Source organism: Pagrus major, chromosome 20, assembly GCF_040436345.1.
Source record: "Pagrus major chromosome 20, Pma_NU_1.0".
Taxonomy (NCBI): Eukaryota; Metazoa; Chordata; class Actinopteri; order Spariformes; family Sparidae; genus Pagrus; species Pagrus major.
Window position 1 is genome coordinate 19,718,118 of NC_133234.1, and position 22,367 is coordinate 19,740,484.

The 22,367-nt window shown below is 42.3% G+C and overlaps 1 protein-coding gene across 3 annotated transcripts in view; it reads left to right on the forward strand.

Moving 5' to 3' along the window:
• The window catches only part of nrxn1a (neurexin 1a), a 63,480-nt gene that overhangs the window by 14,943 nt on the left and 26,170 nt on the right, over positions 1-22,367 (forward strand). For 2 of the 3 annotated variants that reach the window (XM_073489559.1, XM_073489557.1), the window contains 8 exons: positions 9,005-9,306; positions 10,371-10,394; positions 12,241-12,402; positions 14,285-14,356; positions 14,630-14,854; positions 15,654-15,801; positions 17,803-17,933; positions 19,255-19,507. In XM_073489559.1, the coding sequence (XP_073345660.1) occupies positions 9,005-9,306; positions 10,371-10,394; positions 12,241-12,402; positions 14,285-14,356; positions 14,630-14,854; positions 15,654-15,801; positions 17,803-17,933; positions 19,255-19,507 (1,317 nt within the window). Of the gene's footprint in view, positions 1-9,004; positions 9,307-10,370; positions 10,416-12,240; positions 12,403-14,284; positions 14,357-14,629; positions 14,855-15,653; positions 15,802-17,802; positions 17,934-19,254; positions 19,508-22,367 lie in introns of all 3 variants that reach the window. The other variant, XM_073489558.1, reaches the window with a different exon arrangement.

Genomic DNA, 22,367 nt, shown 5'->3' on the forward strand with positions numbered 1-22,367 from the left:
TGCTTAACACCCATGCGGTTCTTGTAATGAAAGTCACAGCACCACCTCTTCCCCCCCCCTACATTATCAGGAGGATACACAGTTACTCCATTCACCATGGGGAATGTGTAACAATCCCACTAGTAAATGTATACATTTATTGGTAATTGTATGCAATTACCATCGCGTTAGCAAGCGTTCACATTAACATTTTCGCACATTCACCGCAACGCTAATAGGGAACACACAAAGCCGACGCACCCTGTAATCGCCTAAAAATAAAGACATCAAACGGACTCCCCGTTTACAGAGGATGAAGGGGAAAGATAGAGCGGAGGCTGGCTGCGAGTGTGTGAGGGGAGGGCGGGGGGAGGGGTGGGCGGGATAGGGTAAAGGAGTGTAGAGGAGTGATGGTGAGGAAAGATAGGAGCGCATTCAGAAAGTGGGAAAAAGAGGGTTGGAAAGAGAAGGTCGGAGACGCAGAGGGAGACAGGAAGGGAGATAAGACTGCAGCGTTGCTCAGCAGGGGCGCCGCATCTCTCCTTGGGCGCCCCGACTTGACACAGTCTCACGTCAGCCAGGATGGTATTCATCAGAGATGCAGATACCTCATCCAACGCAGGCACACACACACATACGCAAACACTCCCGTTTTAGAAAGTAAGAGCAAAGAAAACAGGCAAGTCGGTGCTCCAATTGTCTCATACCTGTTCTAGCAATTTCCATTGTGTCTGGGTGGGCGCTCAGGGTAGTGGCCCAATTGGCGATTCACTCCAGTACCCCATCTGGCATTTGAAGTTCATTTCTTTGCTGTTTGCCAAAACAAGAACAAACACATGAACAACACTTTCACTCGCAGGCGTCGCGCACACGCACACACATCATTTGCTCGTAGTACTTGTCTGGCATAACTGCAACAACTGAAATAGCCACAGTATTCATTAAAAAGCCATTACATTACCTTTATGAAAAGAGGTCTTTACGCTGTTGTTATTGGTTAACAACCTGCTGTAAGGGGTTTCATTAGGTGTGTGTGTGTGTGTGTGTGTGTGTGTGTGTGTGTGTGTGTGTGTGTGTGTGTGTGTGTGTGACACTGCAGTATATGTGTGGATCTGAATCCATGCAAATCTGAGCATTGTCATTAGTCTGTGTGGTTATATTTAACTTCACTGTGTCAAATCAGGTTGGACACACATTTTTACAGTGGTCTTCTGTGCATACGTGCCATAACGTCTGTATGTGTGTGTGTGCACGCCCGTGAGCATGTGTATGCGTCTAACACGGATGAAACTGACTCTGATCTTATCCAGCTTAAGACAAATACACTGTTCTGCCTGCAGACATTGTCATGGAAACAAGCCGGTTTCCCTGGGTACCAGAGAGAAGGCCGAATTGAAGCAACAGACAGAGAGAGAGAGAGATGAGCGCAGATAAAAGAAACAAAAAGGGACAAGAAATAAAAAGATAGAGCATAATGGGAGGAAGTGTGCTGTTGGTAGTTTTCTTAAAATGAAATTCAAAGGGATTTACAATATAAGATATTATTTGGTTGAGCTCTGTTTGTCTCAAGGAAATTCAATTTGAAAGTCACTTAAAAACAGATAAGACCATATCTGCTCCAAACCATCTCAACTGTAATTTGTTTTACGATTAATGAAGCAAAAATGCTTCATGTGACTGTTTTTATCGCCGCAAATTGAATGGTTGGGTTTCGCACACACATTCGACTATTTTCACTTTATAGATCAAACTATTTCTTCACTGCAGTTAGTCAGTTCAATCAATGTGTTCGCCACCTTTTAGTCAATTATAGCTGCAGTGATTGGTCCATTAATCAATCCTGGGCTGCAGCCAACAAATATTTTCATCGTCTATTAATCTCCAGATTATTTTCTTGATTAATCGATTAATACGTTAAAATTATGGTTCCAACTCCTTAAAAGTGAGAATTTGCTGACATCACCTCAGACAATGCAAGATTGTGATGGACATTTTAATTTTTCTATTTACTGTTTTGTTTTATTGACAAAACAATTGATCAACTAACCAAGAAAACAATCTGCAATCCGATTTACCAATTCTGACAATAATCATTAGTTGCTACACTTAGTCAACATATTGTTTGATAAAGTAGTTGATTATTTACATGATTAATCAATTAGTCTATAACCCAATTTCCTAAATGAAAGAAATGAAGAAAAGCGACACAGCCTTCGATTTAACAAGCTGGACCCATCATGTTTGAGTCCAGCGTGACATCTTCGATCACTCGATCGACAGAAAATGAATGATCGTGATAATTGTTTCATTGTTTCGGTGTTTTTCACATAAAAATACACAAAATCTGATGGTTCCAGGTCCTTAATTGTTAGACGTTGCTGCTTTTCATTGTCTGAACATTATAATACATTGAATATCTTTCAAAACAGGATGTTTGATGACATCATCTTGGCTTTGAGGAATTGTGATTTTCTCTGCTTTATAGACAAAATGGTTGATCATCTCACCTAGAAAATCATCTGCAGGTTAATAGAGTTTGAAAAAAACCTGATAGTCAATGAATTGTTTGATCAGTGACATTCAGTTGTGATAAATAGGGCTGCAACTAGCAATTATATTCATTATCTATTAATCATCAATCACTTTCATGATGATAAGTCGATAAACTGTCAAAAGAAATGTGAAAAATGCTCATCACAGTCTCTCAGAGCCCGAAGTGACGTCTTCAGATTGCTTCTTTCGTCCAACCAGCAGTCAAAACCCCCCAAAGTCTCCATTTACTGTCATGACATCTTCAAATCTTATTTACAGTGATTAAAAGAACGGAAAAAAGGAGCGTTTAAATGCTTAGTCTGTAGTCAAAATCATTGATTAACTAATGGATTCATCCTTTCTGCAGTAGTTTTACTCCTGGGCCAGTAACACCTCTGTCAGAGCCGGTGTCAGATTTTTAAAAACAGTATATCTCGTGTTGGGAATAAATGCCTTCAACTTAACAACAACAACAACAACAAAAAAAGGGAACAAGAGCCCAACGCTGCAGACCACCAATCTGTCACTTGTGTCCTGACAGTAATATCCTCTTCTACAGTATTGCTCCCCTGGCAGTGATGTGATAGCCCAATCGCTTTCAAAGCCAGATGCTGTATATCACCGAACAGAGATGGAAACGGCCGTCGTAGCCTTTAGTGAACTTGGCTGTATGGATTTTCACACTTTAACTTAATATAGAGACTATGCATACGTTAGCATACATTTGCATGCATTCCCAACACTGGTCATCTATCTGTATACTGTATGAGTGCGTAGTTAATCCACCTGTCTGTTATTAAGGAGGGATGCCTTCATGCAGGATGTTTGAGTTTTTTTGCCGTATGTGTGTGTGTGTGTGTGTGTGCATTTGCGTGTGTGGACAGTCTGAGAGGAGCAGATAGCAGAACTGCATGGTGGGCTAAAAACGAGGTGCAGGGGAATTGCAGTGTGCTATCTCCAGAATGACAGGGCTGCCATGATTGAGGCTTGCTACACTAGGATTTAGATACACCAGCATTTTTCTCTTTTTCCTCGTCTCTCTAGCCATCCATCCCTCGCTCTCCGCCACTCCCTTCCCTTGTCTCTCTTTCTTTTTCTTCCTCTCTTCTCATCCATTTTGTGTTACCCATCTCAATGAGTCCCTCCATCTCGCCTCTTTTTACGCCTTCTTCTTTCAAAACCCACCACCCTCCTCCATGTGCATCTTTCCCCCCTTTTCTCTCTACCCTGCACCTTTTTTTCCACCCTGCTCCCTCTATCAGGTGCTGTATAATGTAGGCTCCCCTGATGTGCTCCCAGCCTCCATCCGCCATTTTGATTCAGTACAGCTGTCCATGATAATGTACTGTTCACTCAATCACTCTTTCTCTCTCTCGGCCTCCTTCCCCATCTCTTTCTCTCTCCCCGAAACACACATATTTGCCGTAGCCCCGTGTAACACAGGGTTTCCATGGAAATGACAAATTAGTGTGTGAGATGTTGAGGAGGGGGACCCACGAGAAGAGACAAAGCCATAAGAAACACACACACACACACACACACACACACACATACACTGGTGACATGCACACAAACACACACAGAGAAATCCATGTGATGTGTGTGTGTGTTTGATCGGCGGAGGGGCGGTACAGTTGCAGCTGGTCCCAGTAGCTGCAACCATCAGATCAGTTATTCACTCTCTCTCTCTCTCTCTCTCTCTCTCTCTCTCTCTCTCTCCCTCCTGCCTCCCCACAGACTGCTTTATTCATTAGAGTAGCAGTTTAATGATAGCCATCAAAGTCGAACGCCAATCACCGCCCGTCTTTACATGTTTGCCTATTCCCACTCTGCCTATAGCCTCCATAGTTATTAATTTCTGCCATCTTCTCCGTCCTAATCCCTTGCAGATTTTCCTTCTTTCTCCCTCCTTTCTTTTCCTCTCCTCTCCTCTCCTCTCCTCTCCTCTCCTCTCCTCTCCTCTCCTCTCCTCTCCTCTCCTCTCCTCTCCTCTCCTCTCCTCTCCTCTCCTCTCCTCTCCTCTCCCCTCCTCTCCTCTCCTCTCCGTCTTTCCTTTCCTTCCTTTTCCTCTAGCAGCTTAATTGAATCAGTCTCCACGAGATCAAGATCTGTTTTTTTTTCAAAGTAGAGCTTAGAAAAAGTCAGACAGATAGGGCCGCAACTCAAGATTATCTGCATCACTTAAACGGTTGATAATTTTATTTTCAATTGGCTGATAATTATTTGGTCTATAAACTGTCAGAAAACAGAGAAAGAAAATGTCAATCAGAGTAACCAAAGATCCAGAATGACATCTGCAGATTGTTTGTTTTGTCCGACTAACAGTCCACAATCGTAGAATATTCAATTTCAACGATGCAAAATATAGAAAAGCAGCAAATCCTCATATTTCAGAAGCTCGAGCCAATAAATGTCTGGCACTTCTCCTTGAGAAATGACAAACACTCAGTTGTTTATTAAAGTCGTCAAATATTTTTTTGTCAAGTTGCCAATTAATGAAAGAAATGACTAATCATCCCAGAACTCCAGTCAGAACTTATACACAACCAGCAAATTATATACCTATATATTTATATATAATACAAAGCTGATGAAGAAATCTGTTTTTAAAAGCTTTGAAATCTGCAAAGCAAAGGAAATATCATAGAGGAGGTTGTACAGATTTTCCTTTCTGTCGTTCTGATGTATAGTAAATAAATCTTTCAAGTACTAGCCTTGAGACCAATGAAAAACATCTACAGTCAGGTCTTACTTACTATCACCCAGCCAGCGTATAAAAAGAAAAATTCTAGAAAAAGAAATATAAAGACCACGATGGTGTAGAAGGGCCATGCGGATAAATCTTCCTCGACAAAAAAACTACTGTTTTTCTCTCGTAGTTTGTGACTTTAATCCCAGAGAAGTCAACCATTAATGACTTTATAATCTCAGAGAATATTCAAGTTTTTTTCCAGTGTCTATCGTTAACACTTGACTTTATATGTCTTGAACTGCGACCTTTGCGTTTTGTAATGCTGGTTGTGTATAAGTTCTGACTGGAGTCCTGGTGATGATTAGTCATTTCTTTCATTAATTGCCAACTTGAAAAACGATATTTGACGACTTTAATAAACAACTGAGTGTTTGTCATTTTTCAAGGAAAAGTGCCAGACATTTGTTGGCTCGAGCTTCTGAAATATGAGGATTTGCTGCTTTTCAAATGTTTTGCATCGTCATAAATGGAATATTTTAAGATTGTGGACAATCAGTTGGACAAAACAAACAATCTGCAGATGTCATTCTGGATCTTTGGTTACTCTGATTGACATTTTCTTTCTCTGTTTTCTGACAGTTTATAGACTAAATAATTATCAACCAATAGAAAAAAATTATCAACCGTTTAAGTGATGAGAGATAATCTTGAGTTGCGGCCTTATCTGTCTGACTTTTTCTAAGCTCTACTTTGAAAAACAGATCTTGATCTCGTGGAGACTGATTAAATTAAGCTGCTAGAGGAAAAGGAAAGCAAAAGAGAGGCGAGTAGGAAGAAGAGAAAGGAGGGAGAAAGAACCAGGAAAATATGCAAGGAATTGATTTTTTGACTCATGAAATACTGTCAGTATTTCATGAGTATTTCATGATGATACTGTCAGTATTTCATGAGTTGGGAACGAGACTAAAAAAAATCAACTTTCTTACAAAGTGGACCTTTAAGTCTTGGCAATTCTGGAGTATTACTCCCCTCCTCTGGCTCTGTACCTACAATGGCCATAATACGCCGTCGTAAAAGGCAGACAACCAACGATCGATTGGCAGCAAGACATAATCAAGAAAAAACAACAAGATTCATAAAAATATCATGCGATAATAAACCTTTAAAACCTAGCTTGACAGATTCCTTTTTCCTTTCCACTACATAATAACGTTATTCAATCACATTGTGTCGTTAAAATCAAGGTGACCCGAAAGCAATGAAAAATTAGGAAACCTCAGTTAAACAAGTTATATAAGAAAAAATTACAGGAGCGTTTTAAAACATAAACAGTGCTTAAAAATCTGTCTTCCTCTGCTTTCCTTTTCTTCTCTCTTTCCTTTCATTTTGCGTTTTTTCCGCCCTCCTCATCCTCCCGCTCGCTCGCTCGCTTTGATCGACAGTGCTCTCCACAGGATGAAGTGTGACATGTGGTGTGTATGTCAGTGTCTGTCTCACTGTTTACTCTGAGCTAATACTGACTCACTCCATTAATCTGAGCTACAACAGATCCACTCCAACCTGCCCACTTGAGAGCGTGCGCGTCTCCTGCACGTCTGCGTGTTTGTCTGAACACACTGAACGCACGCATGCACGACACATGTTCGTGTCACCATATATATGCATTTTCCTGCCTGATTTGTGTACGCGTGTGCGTCTGTGTGTGTGCGCGCTCGTTGTTGCGGGCCAGAGCTTCCAGATCGATGCAGAGATGCTTTATGTGCTCCTGTCTGGTCTAATGACATGTCTGTAAATTAGCAACAGAATGGTGGAGCACCACACTGAAACCTAATGGCACCTCTGTAAATTACCGCTAGAATGCTGCCGGACGGCTGCGTGTGTTCTCATTGTGAACAACTTGGCTCCCCTCCTCACTCTGCCACCTCATCTACATTTATCTACGTGTCTGCGTTTGTGTGATTGTGTTAACATTTGTGGCTGTTCCCTTCCCCGTATGTGTGTGTGTGTGTGTGTGTGCGCCTCCCTCCTCCTCCTCGCTCTCGCTCCTCTCAGTAAAGACTAGCCTGGGGCCCTGAGTTGGTAATAGCTTTTCTGACAGCAATACACCAATATTTACAGAGACCGGCACCCACCCACACCCCTGCACATTTCATGCACACATAAAAAAAAAGAAAAAAAAAAAGCGTATACTCGTCATTCCCGCACACACTTTTTCCCTTTTTGCGACATGCTCACACAAACACGCTCTTAATTAACATGCTGGGAGGGAGGCAATCGTACACTTGGGGGAACTCACACGCATGCTGGCAAACAACTTGTTGTTTCTCGCTCACATATTGGCATTCACACTTTTGGGTTTTTTTATTTTCGTGCAACAAAAGCAAAGAAAGACAATTTGCCATAATTGCTCTCTGAATTGTGATATATTCTCACTTTTTTCTTCTCATTATTCTCCCCGTGTTATATTCACTCAAGTGCGGCCGATTCCATTTCAACACTCTTCTCTCTGCTTCTCGCCACCTTAATAACCTATTACACTTCAGTCTATTCATTACGTGGCAATCCCTCCGCCTCCTTCCTCTCCAGCCGTTCTTCGCCGAGTGTCTGTCTTTGCTCCAGCCTGACCTAGTGTGTGTTAAATTCCCCTCTGTTCTCCTCATTATCCTGAACTACATGTTGGTGGTTATGCCAGAGGCTCCACAGAGCAGAGAAAAAGAGGCCAACGAGCTGCGCGGGGAGGAATTGGTGGCGTGAAGCTCGAAGGGAGGTGTGAGAGATGTAAGGATGGTGGTGAGGAGAATGCTGGAGTGGATGCGGAGGAAGGGTGATGCTTTGGGGGGGGGGGGGGGGGATGGGTGTGAAGGAGACAGATAATGTCACCCCTGCTTGCCAGCACAATAGTATGATCATTTTTTTTTGCACGCAGATGTGTGTGTAGGTGTGCAAATTTACTCCTCGGCCGTGCACTTCTGTATGAGTAGGTGTGAGAGAGCAGATAAGAGAGTGTGAGCTTAAGGATGATGGATTGCAAAACCTTGGTCTAGTGTCCTTGTGGGTCACGAAGGGTGCGCAAGGTAAGTTGCCATTGGCTGTCTGCTTGTTATTCTCAAAAAATCTAATTGGCCAACCCCGCCTGCTTTGGCTGCCGCAACGCTTCCGGGCTTGCCGTTCTCCCCATCTCCATCTTCATCGCGTTCGTCATCCTTCTCAACCTCTCTGACTGCACATACATACGCAGACACACACATTCTGGCATTTGATGAACATCACGAAATGAGCCATGTTGTCAAACAAGACCACATAACTTCAGACTGCCAGCACAGCTGTTCTCTCAAAAGAGAGGATGGCAGGTTTCATAACAAGTTTGGAACGCTACAGACTCACGACTGTCTCTCTCGCATCCACACTGTTTAATCTCCAACCCACATGAGTGATCAAAGCTTGTTTACACACCACTCCATGGTACGATTAGAGGTATGGAAGGAAGTGTTTCTTTCCAAGTGCTGGCATCAGTGAGGCTTTGCTTGACAGTAACAACATTTTCAGCATCTTCAACAATATGTTTTGTACCGCACATCCGAATCAAATTTAACCAGGCCCAGCAGAGCTTTGTTTTACTCCGATGGCTCTGATGAACACCCACCATTTTATCATCTTTGAGCATATTGTGAAGAGGAGTGTGGGAAGCAGCAACATAGCTCGGATTTTGTTCTAATCATTATGATAATGTTCAACAAGAGTATAATGTAATTCTTTGTTCTTCCTCCATGTTTCCTGCTTCCGCTTCCTCCACTATCTCAGCTCGCGAGGAGTACGTCGCCACCTTCAAGGGCTCCGAGTATTTCTGCTATGACCTGTCGCCCAATCCCATCCAGTCTAGCAGCGATGAAATCACGCTCTCCTTCAAGACGCTGCAGCGCAACGGCCTGATGCTGCACACCGGCAAGTCAGCCGACTACGTCAACCTGGCACTGAAGAACGGTGCCGTGTCGCTCGTCATCAACCTCGGCTCCGGGGCCTTCGAGGCCTTGGTGGAGCCCGTCAACGGCAAGTTCAACGACAACGCCTGGCACGACGTCAAGGTCACCCGCAACCTGAGACAGGTAACCAGACAACAGGAGGTGGAGGAGTGAGCGACCGAGCAAACAGGAGAGGAGAGGAGATTAAAAAAAAATTTTGTAACGCTGTTGATAAGCCTTGAAGAAAAAGATTTAAGGAGATGGAAAGTGCTTGGATTTTAGTTAGCGATGAAATGATTAAGTTTGATCATCTTGATTAATCCTTTAAGTGTTTTATCAAGCAACAAAATTTGCTTGTTTAAGCTTCTGAAATGTGAGGATTTGTGGCTTTTCTTTGTTTTATATCACTGTAAATTTAAAAAAATGGGTTTTTTAACTGTTGTTTGGACCAAAAAATGATTTTTTCGAGTTGTCACCTCGGGCCTTGAAGACCATGATGGGCATTTTTCACTATTTTCTGATTGATTCATTTGTTTAATTGAGAGATTAATCAAGCAATTAAAATGATTGTGAGTTGCAGCATTAATTTTTAACTCCCTGTTAAATAGTTTTCAGTGTGCATTTGACTTTGGTGAACCACAGTGACTGCTGCAGATGTTTCAGGGGCAGTGGGCAGCAGAAAAAGACTTTAGTCCGCAGCAAGAAGCTAATCAATGTAGAAGCTACGGTCAGTGGTCTGTTGTCCGACTGCAGTGATGCTGTGGTAGGAAGAAAATACCTGAGGTTTTGGTCTTAGTTTACAGTGGGTTAACCACCAGACCAGCACTGCTCTCAGCTCTAGGTGAGTGCTTTTTCAATTGTGGGTGTGTGAATGAACGTGTGGGTGTGTGAATGAGAGAGAGAGAGAGAGAGTGAACTGAAGAACAGTGAGGGTCTCTCGCACTCAAGTGCTTGTAACCCACCTGCCTCTACCGTTTGCCTGTGTGTACTACTAACTTGACTACTAACTTTACTAACCTGCTAGTGAAACTAACCACCATCCATGGAATGATTCATTCTACTAACCTAACCTGTGCCCTTCTCCTAGCGAAACCACTCCAACCAACCTACTAACCTCACCAGAGGCCTTCTAGCTTTTTCCTTTTTTTGTTCCCGAAGTTGTTCTGTTCACAGTTTTTTGCTTTCCTTTCTCCCCCTCTCCTACAAAGCACTCAGGCATTGGACACGCTATGGTAAACAAACTCCATTGTTCGGTAGATATCATTCTAATTGTTTCTTAGTTTGGGTTTGCCCCGTGTCTATTTCCTTTTGAACCATAGACATCAAAACTAAACCAATAAAAGGATAAAAAATGCGGTTGGTAATCTTTTACGCTTAAAAAAGCCCCCGTCCCCCCCCCCCTCCTCCTTGCCAACCACTTTTTTTCTTTAAATCCCCCTTTCTCTTACCGTTTTTTTCACCCCATCACTCTGTGACTGACATGTAGGCGTGTTCTGATTGGCTCATCCCTCACCTGCACGCAGATGGCGAGCCCCCTCCTCCTCCCCCTTCCTGCATGGCGTGACTCAGAAACCCTATCCCCTCTCTGATTGGTCCGTAAAAAGGAAAGAGAGGTCCTTCCTCCTCCCTCCCCCTCTTTTTTTTCTTTCTTTTCCTTCTTTTGATTTTTCGTCCTCCACTCTGCCACTGCATGTTCTCCATGGTGCCTCTGATTCATCCTGTACTCTGTCGTGGTGTTTTTTAATCGACTGTGTCCTCCTTGCCAGTGCAGTTGCATGCGGAGAGAGGAACAGGCCGCATGTTTATATATTTATGTGCGTGTGTATGTGTGGAATGAGCCGTAAACCCATCTAACACCTGTGCGTGTGTGTGTACATCAATATGTGTGTGTTCGTCCATGTGTCATCTCATTCAGGATCGCTGATCTAACAAACCCCCCCCAGACCACAAACTAACTAACTAACACCTCCATCAACAACTCACCCTAACAACACAACAACATAACATCATCACAACTACTAACAGCATTGCAATCATGAACCCTAACCTCAGTAACCCCACACAGCTTGGCCTGACACAAGTAACACCACTGTGGCTGTCAGCAGTGCAACAACTAACAACTACTAACATGCAAACAGTACTAACACCTACCTGTGTCGCACGAAGAAGCCTGCGGAGACTTTTGCTAACACCTGCCTGGCTGGGCGAGTTTGCCCGGCAATGATAAGCACCACCAGAGAGAGGGGACATATAGTGGGAAAGTAAAGAGCTCGCAGCCTTCGAACATGGTCTGTAGAGTATCAGGGTGATAACATAACACTAGCTGTGACTTGTGTGTGACAGGGTTTAGCTAACAAGCCCCCATACAGGCTGTTATGAAGCAGAGTGGGTTGTTTAGATTATAATAAGACCAGGGTCAGAGTCACCTTACGTTGAGCATTTAGGAAAGTTGTTGTTTGGATATTACGAAGTAAATCAAAGCGCATCTAGTGCATGATGAAGCAGCTTAGAATCTGTGATAGAGGAGACTTTTACTGTGAAATTGGAACTATTGTAGATGCAAGACGAGGCTAGCCTTTTTAATGCAATTGTTGTTTGTTGAGTCTGTTTTGTAGTCAGAATAACGCAGGCAGAGATTTGACTTTGAAGTTTGGGGTGTGGAGAGCTACACGAGTGGTTCGGGTATCAGAAAATCTTTATTAATCACACACAGGATCTTGTTTGTTATTATGTACGATAGACTTACCGCTGTCGACAGGCAGAAGCAGGCAGACAACATAGTCTGATTACAGAGTATAAGAGTAGTAGAAGGGAGCTTATTAATAACCATAGGCAGAGTGAGTGAGTGGCATTGAGCAGCACTACTCAAACACACCACACAGTTAACACTGATCCATCCACCCAACAGCACAACTAGCCAATTCCCCAAACCAATCAGGCCTTCTCCCTACCAGAATGCATACACATTGGTTACCAGAGTAACGGGGGCTAATTTGGCTGGTCAGCGCCTAGCTAGCGCTTAGCGCTGCCTTTGGTGTGAGTATATAGCGTGTCCTTTCCCTGTGCTTTGTTGTGTAGGTGACGATCTCTGTGGACGGCATCCTGACCACCACGGGCTACACCCAGGAGGACTACACCATGCTGGGCTCGGACGACTTCTTCTACGTGGGAGGGAGCCCCAGCACCGCCGACCTGCCCGGTTCTCCAGTCAGCAATAACTTCATGGGCTGTCTCAAAGAGGTAGTCATATTATTTCGTGGCGGTACGGCTGAACAAATAGCATGTTAGGTTATTTTTCCCAAAACTCTGCACACGTCTTCAACAGCTCGTTCTGTTTGGTTTTAACTACAATTTGCTCAGAATTAATTTAGACAGAATTTAGACTTAATGAGCTGCTGATATAATCTCCACATGATCGTTTCTGCACAATGTGATTCCGCTGAAAGACGATGAATGATAATATTTAATTATTGCCTGGTTAATACACTCTTGCTGCACATATTTCTGTATACTCTCAGGTTTTACAAAAACACAGATCTGCCTCTTTCTCTCTCGCTTTCTCTCTTTTCTTTTCTCTCATCCTCCCTTCCCTTTACGCATCACGTAAACATTATACACACATTATCCTATAAAGCGCACACACACACAGAAATGCTTCCATTTGGCAGACACACACAAACAGTCCCAGACACACACACACACACACACACACACACACACACACACTCCCCAGCATCAGAGAGAATCAGTGATGAGTGTCGTTGAGGGAGTAGATACAGCACTAAGCACTAACATGCTAATTAGCTACGCCACAGAGACGCTCCATCCATCCGCTGTGCTTGAAATGGGCCACAACACTGCAACAACAAAAACTCACATGACACACGGATGGAACACACTCATTTGCTTCAAATGCACACAAACACAACTTTAGCATGTATATGCAGACGCAGGAATGCACAGCTTAAAACACACGCAGACAAGAAATAGTCAAATAACCACACATGTGCGTACACACAGCCGTTGTCGCAACAAAACCCCCCGAATACACCCCATATATACACACACACCATGTCTGAGGCTCACTTTCACTCACGCAGACTCACACAGAGGCATAAACAAACAACCAAACAAGCCGACAGATGATGTGCCAAACAGAGAGCTATCTGTATCGGTGGTGAATGCGCTCTGTGTTGCTTCATTAAGACTGATGGTGTTTAAACGAGGGTGCCGCTGTCAAAGTGAACCCTCCACTGGCACATTTACATATTTAATACGATGATATGATAATCCGTGTGAGCAAATTAAGATGTATGCAGTGAATCACGCGCATGAACGATCACGGCTGTAACAGTTTGGTGCATTTGATGCAGGCACACACACACACACGCCCACGTGCTAACACCATTTTGCACACTTGCAGCACTTATATTCAAGAATCGCCATCATTGCCCTCCACGCAGGCAGACATACAAATCATTTTTTAAAAAAGGCAGAGATGGAGACATTTTTTGCGATGTTGCTGAGTTGCTCGCAGGTCATAGAAGGAGGTCTGGATTAATAAAGCGGAGCCTGTGTGTGCTCGTCTCTCTCGACATCAAAATGCTCGGCACAAGCGCAGTCTTTACACTCAGTCAGAGAGCGTACTGTGTCAGGGAGAGGAAAGAGTGAAACGCAAGAGGGAAGGAGAGAGAAAGAGTAAAAGCGATCATGCAAGTGGCAGGAACAAATGGGAGTTATCAAAAGATGAGGCTGGAGTGGCTCGCTCGCTCGTCTTAAGGTTGTTCACTTTCATATAAAAATACCAAAACACTTGAATTAAAAAAAAAAAAAAAGAAAATGTTTTGAAGGGTGAAAGGTTAATGGATGTCTGGTCATATTCAAAATGCCTCTTCCCCTCTTTATCCCTTTAATATCCTCTTCTTTATTTGACTTGTGACAAGATTAATCAAGTATGTCTTTGCCTTTTTGCTTGTTTTAGGTTTAAGGTTAAAGGAAAATCACAATCCTGTGGCTCACTACATGTATTTAAAAAGGAATCCAATTGACAAAATACGAAGAAATAAAGCTCTGAAGTTGAATTAATGTTTCTTTCTTTTCCCTTCAATCCCGTCCCCTGAAGGTGGTGTACAAGAACAATGATGTACGATTGGAGCTGTCTAGACTGGCTAAACAGGGAGACCCGAAGATGAAGGTACGTACTTCAAACAGCGTGACAACACATTATCCTCTTTTAAACAGGACACAGACGTTTTGTGCCACAACCTTCTGTCAGGCCCTGCGAGGCTTATAGTGTAGGAATTTTAAGTAAATGGGATTATGTTTTTGAGAGGTAGCCACAAGCTTTTGTCTGTTAGTCAGTTCACAGCTGGGAGCAGCTGGCTTTATTTTAATCCCAGACTACAAAGGAACCGTTTTGGTCTTGATATTCACTGGACATCAGTTCAACAACCCATATTTCTTTTAGGTAAGTGGGGTGGTGTCCTTCAAGTGCGAGAGCGTGGCCACGTTGGACCCCGTGACGTTTGACACCCCAGAGTCTTTCGTGGCACTGAGCAAGTGGACGGCGAAGAAGGCGGGATCGATCTCGTTCGACTTCAGGACCACGGAGCCGAACGGATTGATGCTCTTCAGTCATGGCAAACCCCGACAGCAGCAACGCAAGGACCCACGCACACCTCCTACAGTCAAGGTGAAAATATATGTCTTTCCTTTAAGAATGCACACGGGAAACATAGTCTACAGTTATGCTAGTGACTTCATGACGCTTTACTTAAACACAGCGGTGGCTTGAGCTAAATGCTAACAAATGGCCATTAGTTTTGCAGGTATTTTGTCAAGGACAATATGCAGCTGATGGTGGTAACAGATAACAAGTTAAGGGATTAGGGTAACCGTCAATACCTGTACAAATTAAATATCAAATAGCACTTAAATAGAGCTAATAATGTGTCACCTAATTGCTTTTAATGACTTAACATATTTTAATTAATACATTGACATGTGTGATTTAAAAGGTGTCAAAACATTTAATTTGAATTCTCAGGCACATGTGGTTTGGGAAGTTTTTATATATGAAAAGAGTCCATATCTTATCCCTATTTATTATTATTGTTGAATTTGGGAATTTTGAAAGCAAAACTGTATTTTTTTAGAGATGTTTTACTACTTTATATCCAAGATGGCTGCCAGTATTGATGCCTTTAATCATCTTCTCCTATAGACGTGATTTTCCCTGAACTTTCTGGGTTGGTACACCAGAATCAATCCCCATTCCCCACAAGTCCAAGATCTGTAATTTCCAGAAATGTATAGGTTGTCTAATCTCCACTTAAATTGAATGTAATTGCACAGAGAACCTGATTATAATGGTTAGACTGAAGCCTAATCACCTTACTGTAACTTGCAGCTATAATTTGCATTTTTATTGCTCGCCATCAAAGTCCCTGCTTTTTACAGAATACTAACGCTGGTATCTGTTTGACTTCCAGGTGGATTTTTTTGCCATCGAGATGCTGGACGGGCACCTGTACTTACTGCTTGACATGGGCTCAGGAACCACCAAGACCAAGGCTATCGACAGGAAGGTCAATGACGGAGAATGGTATCACGTGGACTTCCAGAGGGACGGACGCTCAGGTACACTTACAGCTCTCTCGACTCTGATGCTGCAGTAACCTTGACCACAAAGCTTTGTGAGGAGGAGGTGGAGGATAAGAGGTAGACAAGAACATTATCCTTTATAGTAAGCACGTGTTATCCGCCTGCTGTCTGTATTTAATTCAAACTGGGGATGCTGAATCTGATTCTGAAGGGGCTGTATGGACCATTTTAACAGAATCAGTTAACACTTTAATGTTTGTTGTAATGTTTTGGTGTAATTATCACAACACTGAGACTGTAATTAGAGCAATTGCTTGACTTTTTCTCAAGATACTGGTGGTGCTGTTAATGTTTTATTAAAGGAGAAGTGTTGTGCTCACTTTCAGGTTCATACTTTTATTTTGGGTTACTACTAGGATCGGTTTACGTGCTTTAATGCTCAAAAAACACATCAAAATGCACTGTTTTAGCTATCTTTAAGCCCCTTCCCCTACTGAATACCCAGTCTGCTCTGATTGGTCAGCTCACACACGCCTGAGCACAGCACCACTAACAGAATATCCCTCTTTTCAGCAAAAACTTCACATTTTAGAGAAGAAATATGATGTTAGCTGCAGCAGGCCGCTTACGTTTCAGCTTTGTAGCTGTCTTTGTATGTTGTTAGCAAGCTAACTGCTCTTTGCTAATCAAAGTCACACCCGGTTGCCAAACAAATAACTCCTGTAGTTTCACCTTTTTTTCACACATCCGTAGCTACATTGTTATCTTCACTGCATGTCTGTCAAGTACATTTACACCACACATGAGCAGTCACGGTGAGGATCCCACAGCAAAACATACTAGCACTGCAGTAACGTTACAAACACAAAAAGCAACACAAAAAAAAAACAGTTACCAACATCCAACCTACTACTTGTTATTGAGTTGGCTGCAAATTAGCCTCACGCTAGGAGTAGCCACATTAGCTGAGCAACAGGCCAACCTACAAAATAAACAGCAAATTAACATAAAACATGGTAAAGCTTAAAGCTTCCAATTTTGAGGCGGGTCAGAGACAGCCGGTATCGATTTATTCTTGAGCTTTTACAGTCACTATCGCAAGATTTATACGTCAAATAACAGTTTCCAGTCAGTGTGAGGACATTTCTGTCATACTTCCATCAAAAACGAATCCACTGGGTCTTTACATCCTCAGATGGGAGTAGATAAAGACGTTTGTGTTGATCCTTGCAGCCAGTAACAGAGTAGCTCCAGTGCATAGCTCTTGGCTTTATACTGGCCCTCGTCTTGTTAAAAAAATATCCTGTGGTTTCATGCTTAAAAATGTTGAAACGCTGGGTGGAGGTACTCGGTCTGGGGGCGTTTTACTCAAATCAGCCTTTATTCTATGTAAGAAGGAAGCCAAAGAAAACAGGGGAATGTTTTCTGACCTAGGCTGGCCACATAAAACTGACTGGGGTGTCTTATTTAATGGTTTGTGGGTTGGCAGGCAAACACTAAAAAAAGTGAGTTTTTCATACGTTCCCTTTAAAAAGTTATGGCCACATTTGCCTCCTGTGGGTAGATCTGCTAAACAGAAATACACGATGGCTTTTGTTGTCTTCATCACAGTCCTTTGAACAGCTACCACACAACATGAGCCAAACAACTGAAACCGTATGTACAGCTCCAATAAAGTTAAAGTTTGCACGTCAGTGTTAATTGCAGCCCAGACAGCCACAGTAGAAGCTGCCAGTCCCCTCAGTGTGGGCCTTTATTAACGGTTAATTGGTGACAAAAATGTTCGGCGTAGCACCTTAAAACCAACAGCCTGTGTAGGTTTTCCATTGCTTGTGATTATAGCGGTGACAAGTGATGGTGATGAGAAGGAGGAGGAGTACAAAGAGGTGGAAGGATGACGATGATACAAATGATGATGATGGTAGTCATAATGGTGGCGCTGCTGATGACGGGGATGATTGTGATTGTGATGAGGATGTTCACATTGAAGGTCGCACCGATTACTGAAGTTGTTTTGATGTCTGGCGTTGAATCCAGGAACCATCTCGGTGAACAGCGTGAGAACAGCGTACACGGCTCCGGGAGACAGTGAGATCCTGGACCTGGATGACACTTTGTATCTGGGAGGACTGCCCGAGGACCGCGCCGGACTCATCTTCCCCACAGAGGTGTGTGTGGCGACAGCGCGACGTACTAATTTGGTTGCTTAAGCTGCAGCAATTAGTTTGTTGCGAACTAAATTAACTGTTTGATTACCTGTTAATTGGATTTTCCAAGAATCATTTACTGGAAAATTGTGGCTGCGTCTGTTCAACAGCAGAAATGTGATTTTTAATCAATAAAAAACTTTAAATGAGTCGCTGAAATAATCAGCAACTATCTCTAAAAATCGTTTAAGTAAGTTTTGAAGCAAATGCCAAACATTTGATGGCTGTAGGTTTTTAAATATGACCATTTTCTGCTTGTGTTGTCCCATCAAAAATGTCATTGAATATGTGGTTTTAAGAGGTGTGCCTACGAGCATGAGTTGTTACATCACTGAACTAATGTTTGTGTATTCATTTATTAGGGAATTTTTAACGAGGAGGGAAAGATAAGGTGCCATTTAAACGATTTCTATTCTTTGTCCTTCAAAAACTTTATTAGCCACAGATTAGAGAGTTTTTATGTATGTCTTAAAACGTGTGTGCAGGAAATCTTTAGAGGCTGCATCCTCAAATCACCCCCCCCCCCTCCTCTTTCTCACCCTGTTCCCTGTCACTCTTCAGCTGCACTATCTAATAAAGCCCGAAGGGCCCAAAAATAATTAGTACTTAAGTAAAAAAAAAAGTGAGAATGTCTCTTTTGGACTGTTTGTCAGGGAGGAAAAGACGCTGGATGACTTCACCTTGTTCTCAATGACATTGCGATCATTACTTTTCCTTGTACTAGGATGTTTTAAAGACAGGACGAATAATCAATTAAAGGAGAAAATAATTTACAGATTATTTGATATTAAAAATAATCGATTACTAACTAACAAACATTAGTTGCAGCAACTGTTGAAGAGTTCAAGACTCTTCAACAGTTGCTGCACTAACAAAAAATAAAGAAGGTATAAAATATAAGACGTAAACGTAAATATAGAATACAACATATCAGGAGTACAGATGAGAGCTAGCTTTACTTCTCTCCTGTTTGAAGAAGACTGTGATGTACAGACGAAAGCTTAAGAAGCTAGTAAGTGATTCTAGATCACAGTCTGCACCTACATTTTGATGAAACAAACCAATTTTGGGGCTTTTAGTTTTAAAAAAACAAAACGTAAAAAATGAAATCAAACACCTGACTTAGCCAACTTGTGTGAAAAGTAAATAAACAAAAACATCTGACAGCATGACAAGAATGTCTTTGCTTTCAAAGCCAAAACTTGCTGGCAGTTCCAGCTTTTACCCATGTCTGTAATTGTGTTTTTCATTCACAACTCAACACTGGTGACCTCTTCCTCAGGTGTGGACGGCTCTGTTGAACTACGGTTACGTGGGCTGCATCAGAGACCTGTTCGTGGACGGTCAGAGCAAAGACATCCGGCGGCTGGCCGAAGCCCAGAGGGCGGTGGGGGTGAAGCCGTCGTGCTCCAGAGAGCCACCCAAACAGTGCCTGTCCAACCCCTGCCAGCACAACGGCGTCTGCAGGGAGGGCTGGAATCGCTACGTGTGCGACTGCTCCGGGACGGGATACCTGGGACGCTCCTGCGAGAGAGGTGAGGATGACGTGGACGAGATTAACACTTCAGCTGGACTTTTGGCAGCACTGCATAGCAATTGGCATGAATGCTAAAGTCACAATTTCACAATGGAGATGAGTAAGCTTGGCTAATTACAGCAACATTTTGTGAAACATTAATAATATGTCATGAAGCAGAAGACAGTCACGGTGACAGCTTTGTCATTTTGGCTTGAGAACACTGAGTAATGCCAAGGGGATGAGTGACAGAAGACAGATGGTACGGGGAGGAGAGTCTGAAGTTTTAAAGTCAGAAATAACTCCATCAAACACTGACGATACATTATGACCATCATTATATTGGGTGATAAATTTTTTATTCATTATACCTTTAAGTTATGATTTTTTTTTTTTTCCTTTAAAAGGCCTTTCCTAAGAGATTAGTTCTTACTCTGATGCGCGCTAAAAAAAGGACCCTCATAAAGATTTATCGCTGATAAAAATGTGGCTAAACTCCTCAAATAAAAAGGATTGAGTTTTGGTAGGTTTAGTGACGGAGAACGGGAAGAAATAAGAGAGATATAGAGCCGGCTCGCTCAATGATGAGAAATAATAATAATAGTTCAGCTTTTTCTATCTTCGGCTGCATCTTATTCAAAAATACAAATTTCGTGCGTCAAAACCGAGAGTAGTAAAGGTGGAGGCAGAGGAAAGAATAGAAATCAAACAGAGGTGAAGGAGAAGACGTGGGAGGAAGCAGAGCTGCAGACAGGACTATTGGACCTGTATGGATGTAGAGACTGGGAATCGATGGGAGAGGAAATGTGCAGAGAGCAGGGGAGCAGGAGCTGTGACAGAGGAGGGTGGAAGCACCGGGCCGGAACCGCCGTATGACAGCAGGTGAGGAGATGAGGAGGAATGGGAGACGGGAGTAGAAAATCTGACAAAGAGAGAGAGAGAGAGAGTTATGAGAAGAGGTATGAATTCAGGGCGAGGGAGAGAAATGGAAAGCAGGAGAGATTGGCAGAGGGACTGATACAGGGCCTGTTGAAAGAAGCGAGATGGAGTCAGACAAGGAGAAGAGAAGAAATGTTGTTTGTGCCGCAACTGCTGACGCGTCTCAAGTGATGATTGTACTATCATCTAACAGGAGATATGGACGCGCGCACACACACACACACACACACACACACACACACACTCTTTGAAAGGCGTTGATATGAAAATGTTTTATTTCTGAGGACAAACATCCGCAGTGTGTGTTTATCGTAGCAATGCACCGTCTCCCTCTCTCCCTCTCTCTCCTCGTCTTCCTCTCCTCTACATCTTTCTTCATCCCTCTCTGTGTGCATTGAGGGGTCACTAACTGGTGGTTCAGTGGATTAAAGGAAGCACAGATGGAGAAGCAGATGGAGAGAGTGATTGGCCATGTTTACGCCTTCTACCTGCGGTTTCCTCCTCCCTTCTTTTTTTTTTTTTTTCTCCGTACCTCATTCTCTCACTCTGTCCTTTGTTCCCCCCTCTCTGTCTTCTTTAATGAACAAAGATGGTCGCCGCACTCTCGCTGCGAGATGAATTTTTATTTTGTAAAGAGCAGTCGCACGTATTTTCCAGCGACACATTTGCACATCTCCTTAACACGTTGTCAGTTCTTTCCTCCTGCTCACTGTTCACACTGGTGGGTTACATTTTTTTTTTTTTTCTTGCTGTCCTGATTTCCCTATGGAGGCTCAATTCTGCTTGGAAGAGAAAAAAAAATAGATGAAATATGAGGAATTACAGCTTCATCTTATAGTTTCAATGGGTAAAAATTAATTGAATCTCTACTTTTTTATATAAAAGCAGTTTTTTAAAACACAGCATAGTCTGCATCTTTTAATAATTATGGATAACAATAATTAATTCATAGCTGTAGACTCTGATGCTGGTAGAAGCAGTGTTAATACGTGTCAAACTACTCGTGAATTAGTTATGAGCAAGAGGACGACGTAGTTTAGTGTTATTTGTGTTTATTTATGAAGTGTTATTAATGAGAATGACTATTCATGTGTAAAGCTGCAACGATTAAGCAATTAGTAGTCAACTATTAGATTAATCGACAACTATTATGATGATCTATTAATGAGTTTGAGTTTCTTAAATGTGATTATTTTCTGGTTTCTTTCCTCGTCCATGACAGCAAACTTCTTATACCTTTGGGTTGTGGACCAAACAAGAAGTTTGAGGACGGCTTCGGTAAACACTGTTGAACATTTTTCACCATCTTATAACATTTTATAGACCAAACAAGTAATCGATTGTTTGAGAAAATAAACGACAAACTAATAATCGCAAATTGAGATCTTAATGCAACAACAACTTCTTTACTCTTGCAGAATAAGGCAATAATAAGTGTTTCATAATGACTTATAATAGCCATCATGCTACTTACATTGATGCTTATAAGTAACTAGTTAATGGTTAATATGAGAAATGTTTGAAAAATGTCAACCATTGTTGACCTTTGACTAGTTAATTGCCTCGTTAACTCATTGATTATTGGAGACTCGACAGAAACAAAATAAAACTCATCAGAAAAGTCTACGGTTTGTGCTGCTATTTTGATTGTCAATTAATATTTTGATTTAATTTGATTAATTAATTCGTTTTTAGTCTATAAAATGTCAGAAAATGGTGAAATATGTCAATCAGGGTTTCGAAAAGCCCAAGATGACGTCCTCGAATGTCTTGTTTTGTCCACAACCCAAAGATATTGAGTTTGCTGTTGTGGAGGAGGAAAGAAACCAGAAAATATTTACACTTCAGAGGCTGGCTTCTTAAGAAAATACTCAGACCACTAAATCCATTATCAAAGTGGTTTGCGATTCATTTAATTTAATAGTCGGCCGCTAATCGAA